Genomic DNA, 18,493 nt, shown 5'->3' with positions numbered 1-18,493 from the left:
GTGGTCAAAACTGCCTACACACAGCAGAGGGCGAAATTGAGCCTTGTTAAATCAACAGTTTCCTCTGCAACGCATGCAAGGTTTTGATGTCCAGTAAATAACGACAGCAAACCCCACTTTTAATTTTCTTTTTTAATACAAGATTTCTCTTTTGTGTTGTTGTTGTTGTTGTTGTTTTTTACACGTTTTAAGGCATCATGCACAGAAAATAAGTCATACTAAAGGCATTATGCTTACCATCAACCAAAAATTATGTTCTAACATTTGAGTCGCTGTTAAAAAATAAGTTTGTACAAATATGGCATGTAAGCTGGCATGTCAGTGAATCCCAAAGCAGAACAGCACCTGCTTTCACAGTTTTTGTAAACATGGCTTTGAGCAAAATAGGGCTGAGGAAAAGTCAAGAGAGAAAAGGGAAAGCATGCTTCAACGTGGGGCTAAATTTCCCCCAAAATCATGCAATGCATTTTAAATCATATTTACAATGCATCATTTTACTCTCAACAGAGATCTTTTTTTTGTTGTATTGTATTAATTAAAGTTAAGACATTAAAAATGTTGTCCACATTAACAGACAGACTGACAGACAAAAAAGACAGATGTGTCCATAATATTCCCCAACCCAGAGTCCCCAACACAGACATTGTTCAGATTGGTCAACAAACAAAACACTACAAGATTTTTTTTAAATACGTCAAGTATTGGAGTTGTACTTCCAGATGAATCATATCATCTGGAACGACCACAAAAAACTGACGGTGCCTCTAAGTTTTCTTGTATTCATTTTACAAATTTGTGTGAACAAGCCCAACTAGGGCTAAAGATTAGGTTTAAAAAAAAAATCTTGTAGTGTCCACCATGGCAGACATCCGGGAGGTGCCGGGAGCTTTGGCACAGTTGTGTCCAGTTGTGCTCTTCTGTGGTGCTCCGTGTGCGTTATACTATATTGAAGACCATGGAAAGATACTGTTCATATGAAACCTGGATCCAGCCGTCTTGGTCTGTATCGTACCGCCTGAAAACGTCCGTCAACCTCTGCAGAAAGGACAGAAAATAGTGAATCAATGCATAACAGTAGTAAAAGATCATGTGTCATTCCTGCGCAGTTTTTAATAGAAAATGTAAACACGTATTCGTATGCTTTAGTTAAACTTGGCTACTTTCTTTAAACGTGTTTTGAGTGTGAAACTACAGAGAAGGAACAAATTGGATCAAATGGGACTTTCTTGAGAGATTTATCTAAAAGGGAAGAGTGGAACGTGTTTTTAAAAAGGAAACATAAAACTCTGCTTTTAATCTGAGAGTTCCTCGTTGTGATGCCAATTTAACACAACCTTTGCTCATGTATGCTAATGCAGTGAGAAAAAGTAATAAATCCCATTACAGCACAAACAGTTTCAGTATGAATGAGTTACCTGTAGTACAATGCAGCACTGGATGAAGTCATCGAAGGCCACCTGTCCCTTCCTCTGGCGGTCGAACTTATCTATCAGAGTGCCGTAGAACTGGTCCGATAGGCGATAGCCTACACGCAACAGCGAACATCATGTCAACAACATTTCAAAGGCATCCGACACACGTCTGCATTTTTTTTACATGTAAAGATCTGAAATGGGTTTTGACTTCTTGGTTGGTCTCTGTTTGGACACACCGGCGTAATCAACCTGAAAGATCACCTTTGGTTTTTCAGTCCGAGGCCGATAACAACTTTTTAATGTGCGTTCATGAGCAACTGGGATGAGGAAGAACACACCAGGTGGTTTGGGAATATCCCACCAGGGGAGTGAGAGGTTTTTGAAAGCTCTGAGATGTAGGTTTCATGTCTTTTCACATGGTGAAGTAAGACATGTAAATGCACTGAGAATAAGGTGGAGTAGCACGACCTGGTTATTCTAGCATCCCCAGTGTTGTGGCTTGGTTCAATGTTAAAAACTGCAGTTCATCAAAATGTGTAGAAATGAAGTGCACAAATACTATCGACCTCTGTTGGTTTATTTGTAAGATGACAAGGTTATTTGTCACATTTCTGTAATGTGACAGTGGAAATAGAGCAGATTCCCTGAGGGCAGTCATGGTGCCCGTCTGTTGTCGTCATGGGAACACTCTCAACTAGGAAGTGGGACGTTCTGCAAAAGGGGTCTGGTTAGGTAATGACTATAAGTGAACCATAACATTTCTAAAATGAGTGCTCGGCGCTGCACTACTACAGAACGGCTGAGGCAGACGGACCAGTTGTGGCAGACATGTTGTGATTTAGTCTGATTAAAGGCAGGACCGGCACCATCAGGATGTTCATCTGTTTTAACAGAGACGTTCAGCTGATCAGCATCATCAGCGACGATGTAAACAACACGTTAAATGTGAGCCTTCTGGCCTTTACTGCATTTAAATAGACTTCAGTAATATTGCTGGAGAGTTTTAACACACAGAACAAAGAAATACAGAAGGCATGCAAGGTCAAACAGAAAATATTGACATTTTTAAAAACCCTTTTTTTTTTTTTAACCTTTTCATGTATAGAGGTCGCTACAGTGGACAGCTATTCAAATGTTGTTTTCTTGTGTATGCATGGGTTTTGATGGCATAAGTTGCACATCAGCCACTACAGTGAACGCTATTGCATCATCCCATATGAGGCTGATGTGCAACTATGCCATCAAAACCCATGCATACACAAGAAGACAACATTTGAATAGCTGTCCACTGTAGCGACCTCTATACATGAAAGGGTTCAAACTTACCACTGATGTAGTACACATTATCATTCACCAGTTCTGTAATTTAGAAATGGACACTAACACTGAGCTTCTTCCTTTGAAGTGTTCAGCCAACAAAAAATTACAATTTATTTACTACATGAGTGGTGAGTATTAAAAGAATAGGGATATAACTCCAAACACATATGGAGCTACTGAGAAGACAAACCCCTGACCTCCTGACCCAGGGGAAGAGTCAAGAGGCAGCCACGCAGCGCTCCACCACTGTGATCAAACTGAAATTAGCATACTTTGCTGCTCACCGAATCCAGTCAGGGCCTGTTTGAGCTCGTTCTTGTCGATGAAGCCGGAGTTGTCCCGGTCGTAGGTCCTGAAGATGTTTTGCCAGTCTGTGATGTACTTCCACACACCGGCGAACTCGTTGAAGTTCACGCCGCCTTTGTTTTCCCTGTCGAACATGGCTGAAGGGAGGAAATCGAGAACGGGGTAAGTTGTGAGAAACATTATTTACTCTGTCTCCGATTCAACTCTAGAGACACTTGGAAGAAACTCGGTAACATGAGACTCAGCACACCGCCACATCCAGTTTAACAGCTGTCAGAGAACTGTAGAGGGAATCGGTCGGGTCAGAAACACTCACACTTGACTAACTCATGAGACTGCAGAAAACAGATTGACCCCCCCCACACACCTAAACTCCACTTCTCCTTACAGCCATGTGGTTCAATCCAATTACCTCCAAACAAAGGGAGTGTTATCACAGGATATGCTTCTTGCTGTGGGACTATCAAACAATAGATTTACAGCGCGTGGTACAGTGGGAAGGGGAGGCATTATAGGGATTTACTCTGGAAGCCACAGAACAAATGTGGAACAAAGTCCACATCACAACCAGGGAGGGATATTAGTAACATATGTTGTGTTAAAGGTGAAGTCAGCGGCTTAAAAGGTAATATAAATAAATCAGCCACATTCATTCAGATTCTAGAGGGGACATACTCTCAAATATAAAAACGCTGTGTTTCAAATGTTGTACTCGTGCACTAACATTCACCATTTTGAGTGCATATGTGCGTTCATGCTGTCAGTACACAAACATGCAGTGTGCTACAAGGACCAGGATGATGCGCTCAAAACGGTCCAAAAAAGAAGTGAGAAACGTTGGACACTTTCCCCCCCAAAACGGTCGCCATCTTGGCTCCTTAGAGGAAGGGGGCGGAGCCACCGGCGTAAAGAATTTTCTAATTAAGGTGTCTGAGGAAGCTGCAGCTGTTCCTGAACACAAAAGTGTTTCTTTTTCCACTACTGATGCTGGACAGAAGAATCTGTGTGTTTATGGTCTTTGTTAAACAGAGGACACTAAAACACATTCATTTTTGGGTAAAATAATGAATACTGCAGATATTTGGATGGTCAGTGCAGAACGGCAGTGTGCTTTTTGAAACAACATTAATACGGTCTACATTCAAGTACTACACAAGGACGAGTCCTAACATGTGGGAGCACTAGTTGTTAGTCTACTCAGGGAAGTATGTCATACAGAAAACAGCATACGTGTAGTTTGTTTACGTTTGTGTGTCAAAGTCCGACACACAGTACAACTGTTAAAAAAAAACCTCTATCAGCAACTCCCCTGCAGGGTTTTTAACCTTAGCTGCATATTACAGATTTCATAAAAGTGTAAACAGATCAATATCTGGAGTCTGAGCCAACTGACAGCTGCCCCGCGGGACCAACTTCCCCATTTGCTTCCTTCTTCCTCCTCTTATTGATGGCTGCAGGTTTCCACTCGAGCAACACTTTCTCAGGCAAAAGATAAAGTTTGTTTGTGCCCCCAGATTGAACACAACTTAATGAAATTAATGTAATTGCCATGGCGAGGAGGCAAAAAAAAACAACCTGAATAGTCTGCGTACAAAAGGCAGCTGTGTGAGAGCTGAGTGTGTCTCACTGTCAGGAGTTACTTACATATGATGGAGCGGACGGTCACCGGGTTGAAAGGAGTCCATGTGCCTGTGAAAGAGAAGAAGACCGGTTACAAACACACCAAAAGTATCTACAAAAACGTATTACTTTTAATTTGGTGAAGACAAACGAAAAGAAAGATGACGTAGCTCCACAGATAATCATTTTAACAGAATAAATGCTTTAAAAACTACATTTTTAGGGGAATCTTGTAAGTTAACACACAGGTGACGAAGTGCAGAAGCTGTAACGGCTGTGGTAAAAAAAAAAAAAATGTTAGCAAATATCTGGAGATTGCAATTTGAATTTGACATTTTCTGAACAAAATCAACACATTTCTTGTAATTTTGGCGTAATTGTCACATTTTCTCAAGATGAATACTTTTGTGGTGCTTCTATCTATTTTTCGAGACCACTGCTGTATCCTCATATTAACCGAAAGAGCGGGTTAATCTGGTTGAGGTTTTTTTTTGTCATTTTATTATCGTGGGACGACAAATTATGGCAAAGTTCATTTTAATTTTAAGATAAATAACACAATCATTATTTGTCAACCAATATTTTCCTTTATTTTCACTGTTTGTTTTACTTGTGCAGATAACCGATGAAAAAAAAGAAGCCTTTTTCACATATTTTGACAAAGCACAGATTTACTACATTTTATTCCATTAGAGTGTCAACATTTTGGTGTGTATATTTATACACTATATCGTACCCTATAACGATCTCCAGTGGAACAAAACCAGTAGCGTCCATGCCATGTACATTACTCTCTGCTGACAACTGTACTGTGCAACGCTCTGCATTTCATAAATGAAAAAATGACCATAGTGCAATTCTATTAATTTATAATCAGTCTGTCTTTAATCTGTCAGTGAGGATGAAAAGACGCTTCCTTATCAAAACAGGAAATCCCCCGGTGTACTGAAGCCTTTCCCGAGGTGCAGCACCCAAGCGTTTCTTCACAGAACCCGAGTCAATAAAGCCAGAGATTAAACATGCAGAGCACCAGAGCCCTGAAACCTGCACACAATAATGGGATGCAGCAATCATTAATGCCGATGCGCTTGTACTGCAATGACATGGCAAATCGTCTGCCATGAAAAAGATCTATTGTTCTTGCTGGCTCACAGTCTCACTGTCATGGATTACCGGACACTTGAAACGAACAGAGCCATTAAAAATGTTAGTAATTCCACTTGTGCTTCTCCTACGATGACAAATCAAAATTTCTGGGGTAAAGAAAGCCTCTCCTGAGGCAAGGACACATTAAAATGTGATCAGAAAAAAGCCTTTTGGTTTTCTATTCAAAAGTCCCTTAATGTTAAATTTGTCCAGTGTTTCATTTCCAGTCTTCATATTCATGAGAAAGTATTTTTGTGGTTTTAAGTACTAAAAAACATCTCTATTTAGTTACATTTCCTCTCTTTAGCTTGTCTGTAGCTCAACCAAGAAAAGGCCGTTTTCTGTCTTTAAGGTGCATTTACATCAACGACCCGCTTCTGATTGGTCGACTCTGCTCTGAGTGACGCACATCCAGGCCAACCACAGGTTTTCTTTGGTCTTGTAACTCTGCGACTGAATAACTGCTCAGTGGTGGGGTTTTTTACATTAAAGGTTGGATAGTGGGCCATGCTGAGGGCTACCATGTGACATGAGTTTATGACATCACAAGTCCATTTCTCAGTGGACATTTTCAAAAATGTAGCACCAAGACCTGCTTTATAATTGAAAAAAAAAAAAGTCCTCCTATATAACGGGACCTTTAATGCCAGTAAAGTATAAATACAGTCTCATCAAAGAAAGTTAGATTACGTATCACGAAACAGGAATATTAATAGTTTCAAAGTAATAAGCATATTTCAGATATCATATGAAGTGAATGGAAGGAAGCAATAAAGATATCCTGTATGATGTATCTCCCATCTGTAGTCTGCTGTTATGCTTTTGTTTCCTCTACTCGTGTTGTACTGGAAGACATTTTGTTAAACGAACAGTAATAATCTGCATGTGGACGAGGACAGCAGTCATGTTCAGTTCACACTAGCCACCAACACTAAAAAATACAGACAGTGGTAGACAATATAAGTATTCACAAAATGGTATAACTGGTTCAGAGGATTTTTTTTTAAACCAGATTTTTTTTTTAAAGTAAGTTCAAGCTGGAAAAAATAGGATTTAAGATGACATTTTATGGCCTTTTCCTCAAACACTCAAATGTATTGTTCATCTGGAGGACAAACTTCAATTATATGTGAATACACTCGTCACTTAAGTTGTCAGAGGAAAAACTGATGGGCCTTTGGTTTTGGCTGGGTGTTCATACTTTATAGCCTGCTTCACTCTCTCAACTCAAGATTTATCAGGGCAGCTAAATCCTTGCTGACTCACCACCTCACTTTATTACAGGCTGGCCGACAGTTCAGAAGTGGGAGGAAGGAGGAGTAAGATGCAGAGAACAGAGGAGACAGAAGAACACATGAAATAGAAAGATAAGAAATATGGCAGGAGGATGATCCACAAAAGAGAAGAGATAGACATGAGTGGAGGAGGTGAACAAAACATTTGCGGTTTAGTTTTTGTTGCAGTAACTTGAACTCTCGAGGCAACTTTTGCTGAACTCGGATTCTTCCCTGAAACTTGATCTGCAGACCCTGAAACAGCAGCTGCAGAATTTTTACATCTTGCCGACGTTGTGGTGCCTTTTTCAGTGCTGGTTTTTATTTTTCTATTTCCTTTCACAGTTAAGTTTGCCAGCAGTAAGCAGGTTTGCAGTGAGAGCCACAAGAGCTTAAATAACAGCACCTCATTTAAATGAAAAGATTTCAGGCCAAACAGATTTAGCTCTGTTGTTTATCAATTTTCACCTTGATTTCACTTTTAAAAGTCTTAAAGTGTCCAAATAAACTTTAAAAAAAATATGAAAAAAAAATACATTTAGGACTTTGAAACTTCAAGTCCAAATGAGGCAAAATACTTTACTCCACAAGACACCAGTCATTTCCTCCCTCGTCTTTGGTTTGTTGTATTGCTGAGTGGCGTTGTGAAGGACTGTGGATGTTCTGGGACAAACCAGGCTTGAGGCTTACGGCCAGAAGATATAGTTTTTGTTCATCTGCTGGAGTGCTGATCATAAATCATAAGAACATTGATGGTTTTTTTTTTTTCATAAAGCCAAATCTCTTTTTGACATCCAGGATGTGCTGGTGTCATCATTTCTTAGTCAGGTCTGTAAATGGTAAATTATTGGCATGAACACACAACGCAGCAGTGCAACAGTCCACATGGTCGATGTGCTTTTTCCACCCGACACGTTGTCTTTTAGAAAAACAGCGATCTTCTTCTGTCATCTTTTTAGCTCCATTAGCAGTGTCGCTACGGTAATGTCAGAGTCAGCCGGTTCACCTCATTGGTCCAAACTAAAAACATCAACAACTCTTCAATGAATGTTAATAAGTGAACTGTAACACTTTAATATGTGAACTGCCACTGCCAGCACGTTAGCATGCTGACACAGCATTTCCGTCAAGGACTGTTCCTAAGTTGAGCTTCAGCGGCGCTAGCGTGGCTCTTTGGGCTTGTTTTAACACAATCGTAACAGAAAAATGTAGGTAAACATATGTAATAATATGTAATGTAATAAAAAAAAAAACATCTAGTAGTTGAAAATAGAGCTCAACCTTTTGTTCGGTTGCTATCGGCCCATCACAGATATATCATGTCAGCATACATGTTGTAAAAACATTTTGCCTCCATTACATATCTTTCTCACAAGTGTTTGATTACCACATTTTGGGCCGATATGTCAATATTGTATATTTTATTACTCAGTGGTACTAGCATCGGCCCCCAGAGATCTGGTATCAATCAGGTTGTGGTTGACAGATCAATTTGTCACTACGATACAAACTGTAACTGTTTTGAATTCACTTCAAACACATCTCTGACATTTCTGTAGTGAAATGTCTTGTTATTTAGCGGATAGCAGACCCCCGAAAGAGATCTGAAAAAACAACAACTGCTATTGCCTTTAATATCATGAAACCTTTAACATAAATTACAGTTTGAATATAGGATTAAGTCTCAAACGGTATCTCGGACTATATCTCGTTAAACCTGAAAGATGAGCAGCCGACCGGACAGACTGTTGCTCCTCCATCACAGCCATCAGAAAAAAGACTAAATGCGGAGTAAAGAACAAGTTCAGACCTATCCAGCCACACACACACACACACACACACACACACACACACACACACACACACACACACACACACACACACACACACACACACACACACACACACACACACACACACACACACACACACACCAGTAGCTAGCTGTGAGGTCACCAATGTATGCCAGACTGACTGCGGCTGCCCAGTGTGAGGTGTCCAGTATGGCTGAGATGTTTGTGTGCGTCTGATGGCAAACCGGGACAATGCAGCCTCTGTCCCGTCTGCACACTGAAGCTCTCTCACTGGTGAACCCAACCGCCAGTGGTGAGGTGGAGGAGAAGTGAGGAAGAGGGAGTATACTGTAGGAGGTGAGGAGAGGCCGGCTGGTGGAAAAACAGAGTGCACTGACCACAGTGTACACACACACACATATATATATATAAATATAAATATATAAATATATAAAACGGCCGTGATGGAGGGCACTGAAACACTTGTAGCTAAACACTTTTCCAAACACATTTTAAATGTTCAGCCGGACACCTCACAGAGCCGTCACACAGACCTGAAACCTAAAGACACACCGACTACTAATTTAAATGAAGGTAGGAAACCAAATCCGAATTATCATTATCATCAACCAGCAATATCAATATTTTTTCTGGGATAAGTTTATATTTCTTATTCTGTAACTGCTAGTTTAATGACAGTAGGACTCTGTCACCAGACAACAGGCATAGTCACTGTTCAACGGGTCAGCCTGCTCTGTTTGTTTTTGTGGTTTCTACCAGTCAACAGTCGTGATCTGTTGGACCGGCACCGAGGGGCTCAATTAATCCAGCCGAACACTGGTGCCTCAGACTTTCAGCTAAAAAGTGGAGCCTGACCGTTCCTGGATTTTTGGGGCCGATATCCATAAAAAAAATTAAAAAAAAAAAAATGAATCGGCCCATATTCTCTTATTAAATACTGTATACATAGTATATGTAAACACACCTTTTTGTCCATAATCCTTAATATGTGCATATCAAAGACTTTTGACACTTGTTACAAAGATAAGAAATGGAGGCTGGATATTATACAGTTTATTGTCCACACTGAACTCAAAACTCACAAATGAAACGATTTCTAATTAACCCCGAGCATCATTTTCTGCATTATGACCTGCAAAAAAAAACTGTCATAACGGTGCATATTAGCCAACATATGCATAGTTACTGATATATCTTTTGCCAACATACCGTTCAGGTTTGACTAAAAATAACTCGGTCTAATAAAATGAGTGCATGAGGCCTCTCATCCACCAATCAGAAATGGCTAAGCAGGATTGATGATTACAAGGAGAGGCCACTGAGAAATTGAACACTGGCTGGTAAAACTCAGTGCTCAGAGATTTACAAAACGCTGCAGAAGTACAAGTGTGACAGGAAGGTTGCTGAACAAGCTCCTTGACTCCTGCCATTCAGCGATATCTGCGTGTCAGCAATTTCAGTGTATTACTGCTCCTACACACTTAAATAAATAACAACAGGGGAGTATAAATCTGCGTGCGCGGGAGAGGGCGGGAGCATGATGGCAAGTTGGTGTGATATCTGCTCACTGCTGAGCGAAGGGAGGCCAAAAATATATAAATATATATATATATTTATAGAAAACGGCGCAGCAACCAAGGATACACACAACACATGGCACAAAACCAATTACAGTCTCATCAGGGATGATACACCGCCACACCCAGGACTGAGAGACGGAGGAGACACGAGGGAGGACAAACGGAGAGGGAGACAGCAGAAGACTGAGGCTAAGTAAGAGAGATGAGTGAGACACAACGAGGGAAAGTTAGAGTAAGAGAGGACAAACAGACAGAGGACACAGCAGGCATACAGCCGGTGCCATGTCCTGAAATAAGAGAGGAGAGGAGAGGAGAGGAGAGGAGAGGAGAGGAGAGGAGAGGAGAGGAGAGGAGAGGAGAGGAGAGGAGAGGAGGAGAGGAGAGGAGAGGAGAGGAGAGGAGAGGAGAGGAGAGGAGGTTGATTTCAGATGAGCAAAAAGACATTTAGGCAGAGCAGTGAAATGAGAAGAAGAGAAGTATGTGATGCAGAAAACCAACAGAGGATTGAAGAGTGTAAAGAGCAACATCCCTCCTGAAGCAAAAAAAAAAAGGAGGAGAGGTGGATGAAAATAAAAGGTTTAAGATGGACACCGTTGGCATGGCAGCAATGGCAGCTCGGTAGATGGCGTCAAACTGATCAGCAGAGCCTCGACAGACAGTCGGCGGGGTTGGTGGCTTCGGCGAGAACACTGCAGGACAGGAAGCAGTGCAGCGTGAGTTCGGCTTCACCGGCTCCGGTTCATATCACAATGAACCTGTGATGGACGGCTGGAGATCGGACCGCTCGCACACACAGCCAAGCGCACCAACACAACACCGAGATGTCCGGAAAAAAACAAAACCACGACCGAGGACCGTTGGCACAAAATCTGATGAAATGAACAACGCACACGCCCTGGATACATGTATGTGTTCGTGCATGCATACACAAACGCGCTCCCACACTAATCAGTATGCTGAGCCAGAGCCACTGCGCAGCCTGATAACAGCTTCTTTCACTGCTGCTGCTGCTGGCTTCGACATTTTTTTTTTTTTTTTTCCCCTGCTTTGAAGTGCCCAGAAAAATGGGTTTCTGACGAGCCTAATCTGCGCTGAAGTCTTTGAAAAGATGCTGCAGCAATATCAGACTTAACTTGACGGGCAACACATTATATTTTAATGAGGGGACAAACATCAACCTGTGCTACGGTTTCCTGGGAAACACCACCATGAAATACACCCCTCATTAATCAGAACTGCATTCCAGCGCTGCTGTCTCACTGCGAGCGAGGTCAAGCAGCGATGCTGGTGCGCCATGAAAACAGATATTTGACCAGCTTCTACCGCTCTTCTGGGCAACTCGTCAACGCCAGCGCAAAACTGACTTCACTCGCCAGGATTTAAGCAGAGAAGCTGTATCATGTATTCAACACTGCTCCTCAAACTACCCGGCAGAATCACAAGTACACGCTTTTTTTTTTTTTTTTTTTTTGGAGGGGGGTGTGGGGAGACCCAGCGGGAAATTAAACCTTCACCCTGTTTGAATCCACCTCTTCATCCGGAGCTTCACCAGACCAAGAGAGTGACGGCACCTCCATCACCAGCAGCTGTACTCTTCATGTTGTATCCGCACGTGTCTTTTCAGGCTGTTTTTTTTGTTTTTGTTTTGTTATATTCTGCCATCAGATTTAATTGTCATTCTGCAGCACAGAAAGCACGCTGCTTAAACCTTCACTAATTATTTATTTTAATTTAGTTATTCACTGTATGAACACTCACTCTTACGGGCAACCTGATAAAAAATTATCAGGCAGAAGCAGGTTTTTAATTTCATTAGCCTGAAATGACAGCTGTTGCCACATACATATAATTAATTTTAGCTGTAGCTAACAAGTTGATTGAAATCCAATATCAGCAGATTGGAAATGTGTTCCAGGACTTGCATTTAATTGATTCAAGCTGACTCGTTTTAAAAATAAAAGGGGCAATTAAAAAGTTCCAAGACGGCTGTGCATGAACAGAGGAGCCCTGTGACGTGCACAGAGCTGGAGGAAGCTGTGACTTTCATCACTAACTATTCAAAGTTATGTCGCGTGATCAACTTGACCAACATCTGTTATACATTGTGACCACTGATACGTGCGCGTTTGTGATTTCAATATGAACCTGTAACTTAAGAGCGCACATAAAAGTTTGGGTAAAAATAGGAACAGGAAAAAGTCACAGGGAGCCAAAATCTCCAAAAACCTTGAGCACAGCGACGGCGGGAAGATTGTGCCTAAAGTCCTGTTCTTATTCTTTGTATATACATCTTGATGTACTTGTAAGACGTGCTGTATTTGTCTCTGAAACCTGACGTATCAGAAATATCTTACGTGTTTGTTTGATTGTATTTGCAAAACAAAATCCATTAGTTTAGTTAATGTTATTTTTTTTACTACTCTGTTTTTGTTTGTGAATCTTGGGCATTTATAAAAACCTGTTGAGATATTTTTGTAGGTTTTGGTCAGAAATGACCTCCGTATTTATGCTTTATTGCTCCTATATTCAAACACGATGTTTCACTTTTAGTGTTTCAAAAGTATTAAATAAAGTGTTCGGTAAATGTAACTCTGTCCTCAAGTTTATTGTTGTTGTTGAAAAGAAAATTTGCCTAAATCCTGATATAAGAGCACCCAGAACCAGCTTCGGGCATGAGAAAGGCTTCTTTGTTCAAATAAACAGTAATCCCCCAAAAAACAATGCAGAATAAAGATGCCTGACCTTTGAAGAAACATCGAATAAGAATTGCATGTGGTAAACTCGTTAGACAGATGTTCCAGGTTATTTATAAGTAATAAGTATAAGTCATTTCTTACACTTTCTGTTGTATTATATCTTTTAAAAACGGTTAAAAAAGCCGCTACCAAGCTTTTTTTTTTTTTAATGTAGCACATTGTTCAGACTGGATTTAACAATCTGTCAGCTCCCTGCAGAAGAAGGATTGTGACAAAATCTCCACCCACAACTTCAACTGGTCCACTGTTGAGTTGGCTGTCATCACCGGTTCAAGTATATCAAAGGGCTTTTCTTTGAAGCTGCACTGATAAACTTTTCACCTGTTTCTCTGTTGTCCTGGGACAAAAATAAAACTGCATTTATTTGTATTCAGCTCACCTGCCACCCAGGGATAAAAATAAACTCCCAATCCATTGTCTTAGGCTTGGCAGTTGCTTAAATCAAAGAGTGACAGAGCGCAATGGTGTGTGTCGAGGAGATTAGAGGGAGAAGGAGGAATCAAAGGAGAGGGAATAATAAAAAAGAAGAAAGGAGGATAAGAGTTGGAGGCTGAGGGAGGGGAGAGGGATGGAGGAGAGCGTAAATGGTTCGAAATAAGAAGATAAAAGGAGAAAGAAACGAAAATGGGAGTGGCAGAAATTTACGAGCCACCGATACTCACCATTCGATAAAGCCTGCTGAAGCTCCGAGTCTGAAATCACTCCGCTGCGGTCCTTGTCGACCCTGGAGAAGATAACACAGATTAGATACGGTCCGCTTTAACCACTTCACACCCACGCACGCTTCAGCGCACAATAGCAGCGGACATCCACACTCGCCGGCTGAAACTTTATCCCCCTGAGCGTGTGTTCACATCTCAACAGTCCACAGAGCATGAATGGTCGTATGATCGGAGCAAAGGAGGCAGCAAGGAGCGGCGAAAGACGAACCAGACAAGCTCTGAGTGCCTGTGTGTGCCTGTGTGTGCCTGTGTGTGTGTGTGTGTGTGTGTGTGTGTGTGTGTGTGTGTGTGTGTGTGTGTGTGTGTGTGTGTGTGTGTGTGTGTGTGTGTGTGTGTGTGTGTGTGTGTGTGTGTGTGTGTGTGTGTGTGTGTGTGTGTGTGTGTGTGTGTGTGTGTGTGTGTGTTGATCCTGAGATAGCAAACTGAAGCCGAACGTTGGCATCCGCACAAGCAAATACTTTGACTATCAGCTTGCAAGAATCTGAGTCACAATCTGAAACACATTTCTCATTTGATAAGTGAAAGCAAAAGTGACCGCAGTGTGTTTCAGCTGGATCGTAAACTCGTAGCGTTACATTAAAGAGCCTCCCAGCGAGTCCACTGGCTCAGTGGTTGAGAACATGTGACTGCAATGTCCTCAGTTCGATTCGATTGAAAAGCAAAGACACATTTCCCGGAATTTTTTTTTTTTTTAAATAATAGATTTTATGGCTTAAACGGTCAAAATAAAAAAGTTAGTTCACGAGATTTACACAAAATAAAAATAAAATCTGGATTGTCTCTTTATCTGAAACCTGCTGTTTAGTGCTAAAACAATTAGTTAATGAATCAATCAGTCAAATGACAGACTACTAATTAACAACGTGATCGATCTGGACCAAGGGAAATGCAGATTTTTCATCATTTTTGGGCATTTTTAAGAAATGATCGTAAAGAAAATAAATGTACGTGTCACTAATTCTGCTATGAAAATCAGTCTGGGAGAGCCACACGATTACATTATTTTATCGCTATTTAAGTTAGCGTAGGGCTGAACTGGAAGTCAGCTGGCTGGTCTGGTGGATGCAGCGTGCAGACCCTGCTCATAGAGCCCGTCCAGCACGCATTCATCACCGCAATGTCTCACCAGACACCAGACTTAAAGAGCTCGTACACAGTACGGCGGCGAGAGCTTCAATCAGCTTCACGTGAGCTCGTATGTTAAAGCCCCGAGTGTCACAGATGCTCATTTATGTGTAAAACTCTCGAACTACAGCTTTAAGTGAAATGTTTGGTTGTTGTTTTAATTCAGAGGAACAACAGCAGATAAACAATGACACGGGAATAGCCCACTTTCAACAGAGCAACACAACTCTTAAGAAAACCTGAAGTCGCCGTGAGTGTTTCTCTGAGACACAAAGAACAGTTTGGAAACGTAGCTTCGTCAAACATCCAGTGACTCAGTTGTTCCTTAGCAACCTGCCTGCCCCGACCTGCTGACGCAGAGCTCGCTCGACAAACGCAGCGCGAATACCAGCAGAGAAGAAGAGAGCGGGAGGAGACGGGGAACCCCCCACTGGTAACAACAGAGACAGCTCAGGACCAGCCCAGCGCTGACTTTGTGGGCTGGGTTTCTGCTCCCAGCTGTGAGGCCTCACCGTGCGGTCACATTTCCATGTCTGCTGCCTTCGTGGCTCTCTAGATAAGCTATAAGTCTGTGTGTACTGCTCGCTTTACTTCCCCCCCTCTTAAAAAAAAAAAAAAAAAAGAAAAAACAAACATGGAGACCTGCTCGGTGAAAGAAAAACATCTCTCTCGGCGTGTCTACGTAAATGAGAGCTTTGTCACGGTGAAGGAGAGGAGTGGTTGGAGGGGGTGCAACCTTCACCAAACACTGACAGGTCAACTCAAAGAAGTGTGTGTGTGTGTGTGTGTGTGTGTGTGTGTGTGTGTGTGTGTGTGTGTGTGTGTGTGTGTGTGTGTGTGTGTGTGTGTGTGTGTGTGTGTGTGCACACTCCAGTATAAGCACCACCGTTTTCTCCTTCTCTTCCTCAAACTAACTCTCTGACTCGGCCTCAAGTGAAATCACCTCACCAGTGAAAACATAAAAAAAGTGAAAGCATCATTAAAACTTCCTCTTGCCTGCAGAACAGACAGTCAACCATCTGGTGTTTCCATCTCGACACCATCAAACACACAACTTGTGTGTAAAGCAGCCAGGCGATACATTTTTTTAAAAAAAATTTGTTGTTGTTTTTGTTAAACACACAGCAGGACTGAGCCGGTTACTCCGCTCAGACTTTCCCGTGTTTCACTGTTTCCTATTCGGCGATCAGGTTGGAATATTTGCTGGAGGAACAACGCCCGCCCGCCCTACTTTCCACATAAATTGGCCAAAAGTAAGTCGCCGTGGCGCCCATGGTGGAAAAACAGAACCACTTGCAAAACCATCTCAGGAAATCCTGGTGTCCACTTTCCATCGATGCTTTTTCTATTTTTAAGTCTTTTTGTCTTCTGTGAAGAACTAAAATTAACAGTGAAATCTCTCTTTCTTCACTTTGATTCTAAACAACTGTGGAAACGTTGAGTTTCGCAGACACTTCGTAGTGTTGCTGGTCTTGCATAGCAACAAATCTGTGTTGTTGCCGCGCTGCTCAAAATAAAGCGGTGTTGTCCATGCTTCTCGGAGGGCTGGGTCCAAACATTTTTGGCATACCAATGTCATGAGAAAGGAAAGAATGACTTCCGCGTGACACACTGAAAGTCAAGTCGCGAACGTGAAAACATATTCATGAAACAGATTGAATTCAAAGAGGCCGAGTGGCGCCGGACGCGGCCCCGCGTTCACCGTCACCAGGTGACAAACACCTGGAGAACGACCGACTCCTCTTCCTCCGCTGCCACGACCGCTCGAGGAAGACCGAAATCGGGGTCGGACAGGATCGAGGTCCAGCAGCGGGACGGTGAGTCACGGGTCGGAGGCGTGACAGGGACGGAGAGGCCTCCCGCGTCAGCTCTGCTCTGTCGACTCTGATCACATGACGGAGGGAATTCCAGCAACGGCTCGGGCCGGACGTTCACCGGGAGGCAGCGGATGAGGCGGCGCGACGCTCGTGAGAGATGACCGCTTTCGACGCGCATGTCCGAGCCGATGACGACTTTCGCACGTGTGCCGTCACGAGAGGCGCTCTTTCCGTGAGAAAGCGCCCCCCCCCCCAATAATAATAATAATAATAATAATTTTTAAGAAGGGATGTGTATGAGACCAGATGTGTACATCTGACCTGATTCCTCTGAAGGTTTTGCACCATACATGAATAATTCGTTGAGGGTGTTTCGTGCCTTGCGATGCCTGCAGCGTCTCAATGTTGAGAGAGAGAGAGAGAGAGAGAGAGAGGAGAAAAAAAAAAACCTCTGCAGTACTTACATAACTCTATAGCTTACTATTACCACGGGCCAAAGCATCATTTCCCTCTCTGCCTACTACTATGACCTTCTTAGCTGCTGACACACTTTTGACTCATGGTGGGCTGAAATTGATGACAATGAATGGTTGAAAGCTGCCACCGATTCTTCAACATCAAAATGGGAAGAGGACTAAACAGGATATGAAATGTGATGTTATTCTTACAGAAACGAGCCTCGTCATACATTCATGCCAGCCTCCCATATATAGATATCCTGCGTCATACAGGGCTACAATTGTCAGATGTATTTCGGGGAGACCCCGTATTGAAAGGATGTTTGACTTGGAGCAGATTGGATGAGACACCAAGTGGTGGTAGAAGACGTCATCCATTAGGGAGTATGAGACGTGTTTAAAAGACAAAGTTTGAGCTGAACTGGTTTTCTTTTGCTGGAGGGAGGAGACAAAAAAAAAAAAAACCTTTCAAGGACTCGTGGAGGTCCTTTGGATCCAGGTTTGAAAACTCTCCGAGGACAGCACTGAGGCATTTCCGCTAGATTTGAACGTCAATCTTACAAGCCGCGTGACGCTGCTGAGGCGTAGTAATGTAACGTATTGCAATATGACCAGCTGACTGACATGAAGTAGCTGCGGGCTATACTTGTGCACTGGGGCCGTAGTATTTCCACAACTGAGAGGGTAACCTCAGGGGCTGACAAATCACTGATTTCACTGCGGAGCTCTGCGTTGAACCAACAAATACTTGAAAGGACGCGAGAGTAAAGACATAAATAAATAAATAAATATTCAGTCAGCACCACCCAGCCTCACTCTCTTCCTCCCCGCGCTCCACCCGACGGCAGCGGAGCGGAGTGAGAGACGGGCGGGCAGCGGCGACCCACACGCCGCCTTTCCCCCTACTCACCTCTGGAAGATATTCCACAGGAAGCCCTGGTCCGGAGGAGCGTTGATGTGCGGGGGAGCTCTGTACGGACTGTGATACGCCATTTTCAAAAGAAACGCTCTTCTCCTTGTCAAAATCGTGGCCGAGTGCAGCTCGTATCTCCTCCTGCCGTGGGTCGCTCCTCTCTCGGCAGCTTCAATCAGACTCCTCCACCCAGCGCTCCCGTCACCGCCGGCCTCCTCGCGCACAAG

The 18,493-nt window shown here is 42.7% G+C and overlaps 2 protein-coding genes across 3 annotated transcripts in view; one reads left to right on the top strand and one right to left on the bottom strand.

Annotated features, from left to right (window-relative positions):
* The window catches only part of txndc5 (thioredoxin domain containing 5), a 137,451-nt gene that overhangs the window by 85,346 nt on the left and 33,612 nt on the right, over positions 1-18,493 (top strand). The window lies entirely within an intron of this gene.
* On the bottom strand, positions 115-18,472 carry pdcd6 (programmed cell death 6). Of its 2 annotated transcripts, none has more exons than XM_069716963.1 (6): positions 18,264-18,472; positions 13,894-13,955; positions 4,686-4,730; positions 3,008-3,178; positions 1,416-1,525; positions 115-1,035 (listed from the first exon to the last, which is right to left on the bottom strand). In XM_069716963.1, exons 1-6 carry the CDS (start codon positions 18,344-18,346, stop codon positions 937-939), a joined length of 570 nt encoding a protein of 189 aa, XP_069573064.1. In that variant the 5' UTR covers positions 18,347-18,472; the 3' UTR covers positions 115-936. The 2 variants fall into 2 exon arrangements, with proteins under 2 accessions (XP_069573064.1, XP_069573065.1); XM_069716964.1 differs by having other exon boundaries at positions 3,020-3,178; positions 18,264-18,468.

Source organism: Brachyistius frenatus, unplaced genomic scaffold (genome assembly GCF_029030835.1).
Source record: "Brachyistius frenatus isolate BFR_SWC_R1_liver_20210118 unplaced genomic scaffold, ASM2903083v1 Contig_165, whole genome shotgun sequence".
Classification (NCBI taxonomy): Eukaryota; Metazoa; Chordata; class Actinopteri; family Embiotocidae; genus Brachyistius; species Brachyistius frenatus.
Note: the sequence above shows the minus strand (reverse complement) of the source record. Positions and strands in the feature narration are given on the sequence as shown.

What these genes read in the sequence shown, in the direction of transcription:
- pdcd6 (XM_069716963.1), bottom strand. Translation starts at nt 18,346, where the DNA reads ATGGCGTATCACAGTCCGTACAGAGCTCCCCCGCACATCAACGCTCCT. An exon ending in CTGTGGAATATCTTCCAGAG is followed by an intron (nt 13,956 to 18,263) that starts GTGAGTAGGGGG and finishes TATCTTCTCCAG; the next exon opens with GGTCGACAAGGACCGCAGCG. An exon ending in TGGATTCGGTGAGCAGCAAA is followed by an intron (nt 1,526 to 3,007) that starts GTATGCTAATTT and finishes TGTTGCGTGTAG; the next exon opens with GCTATCGCCTATCGGACCAG.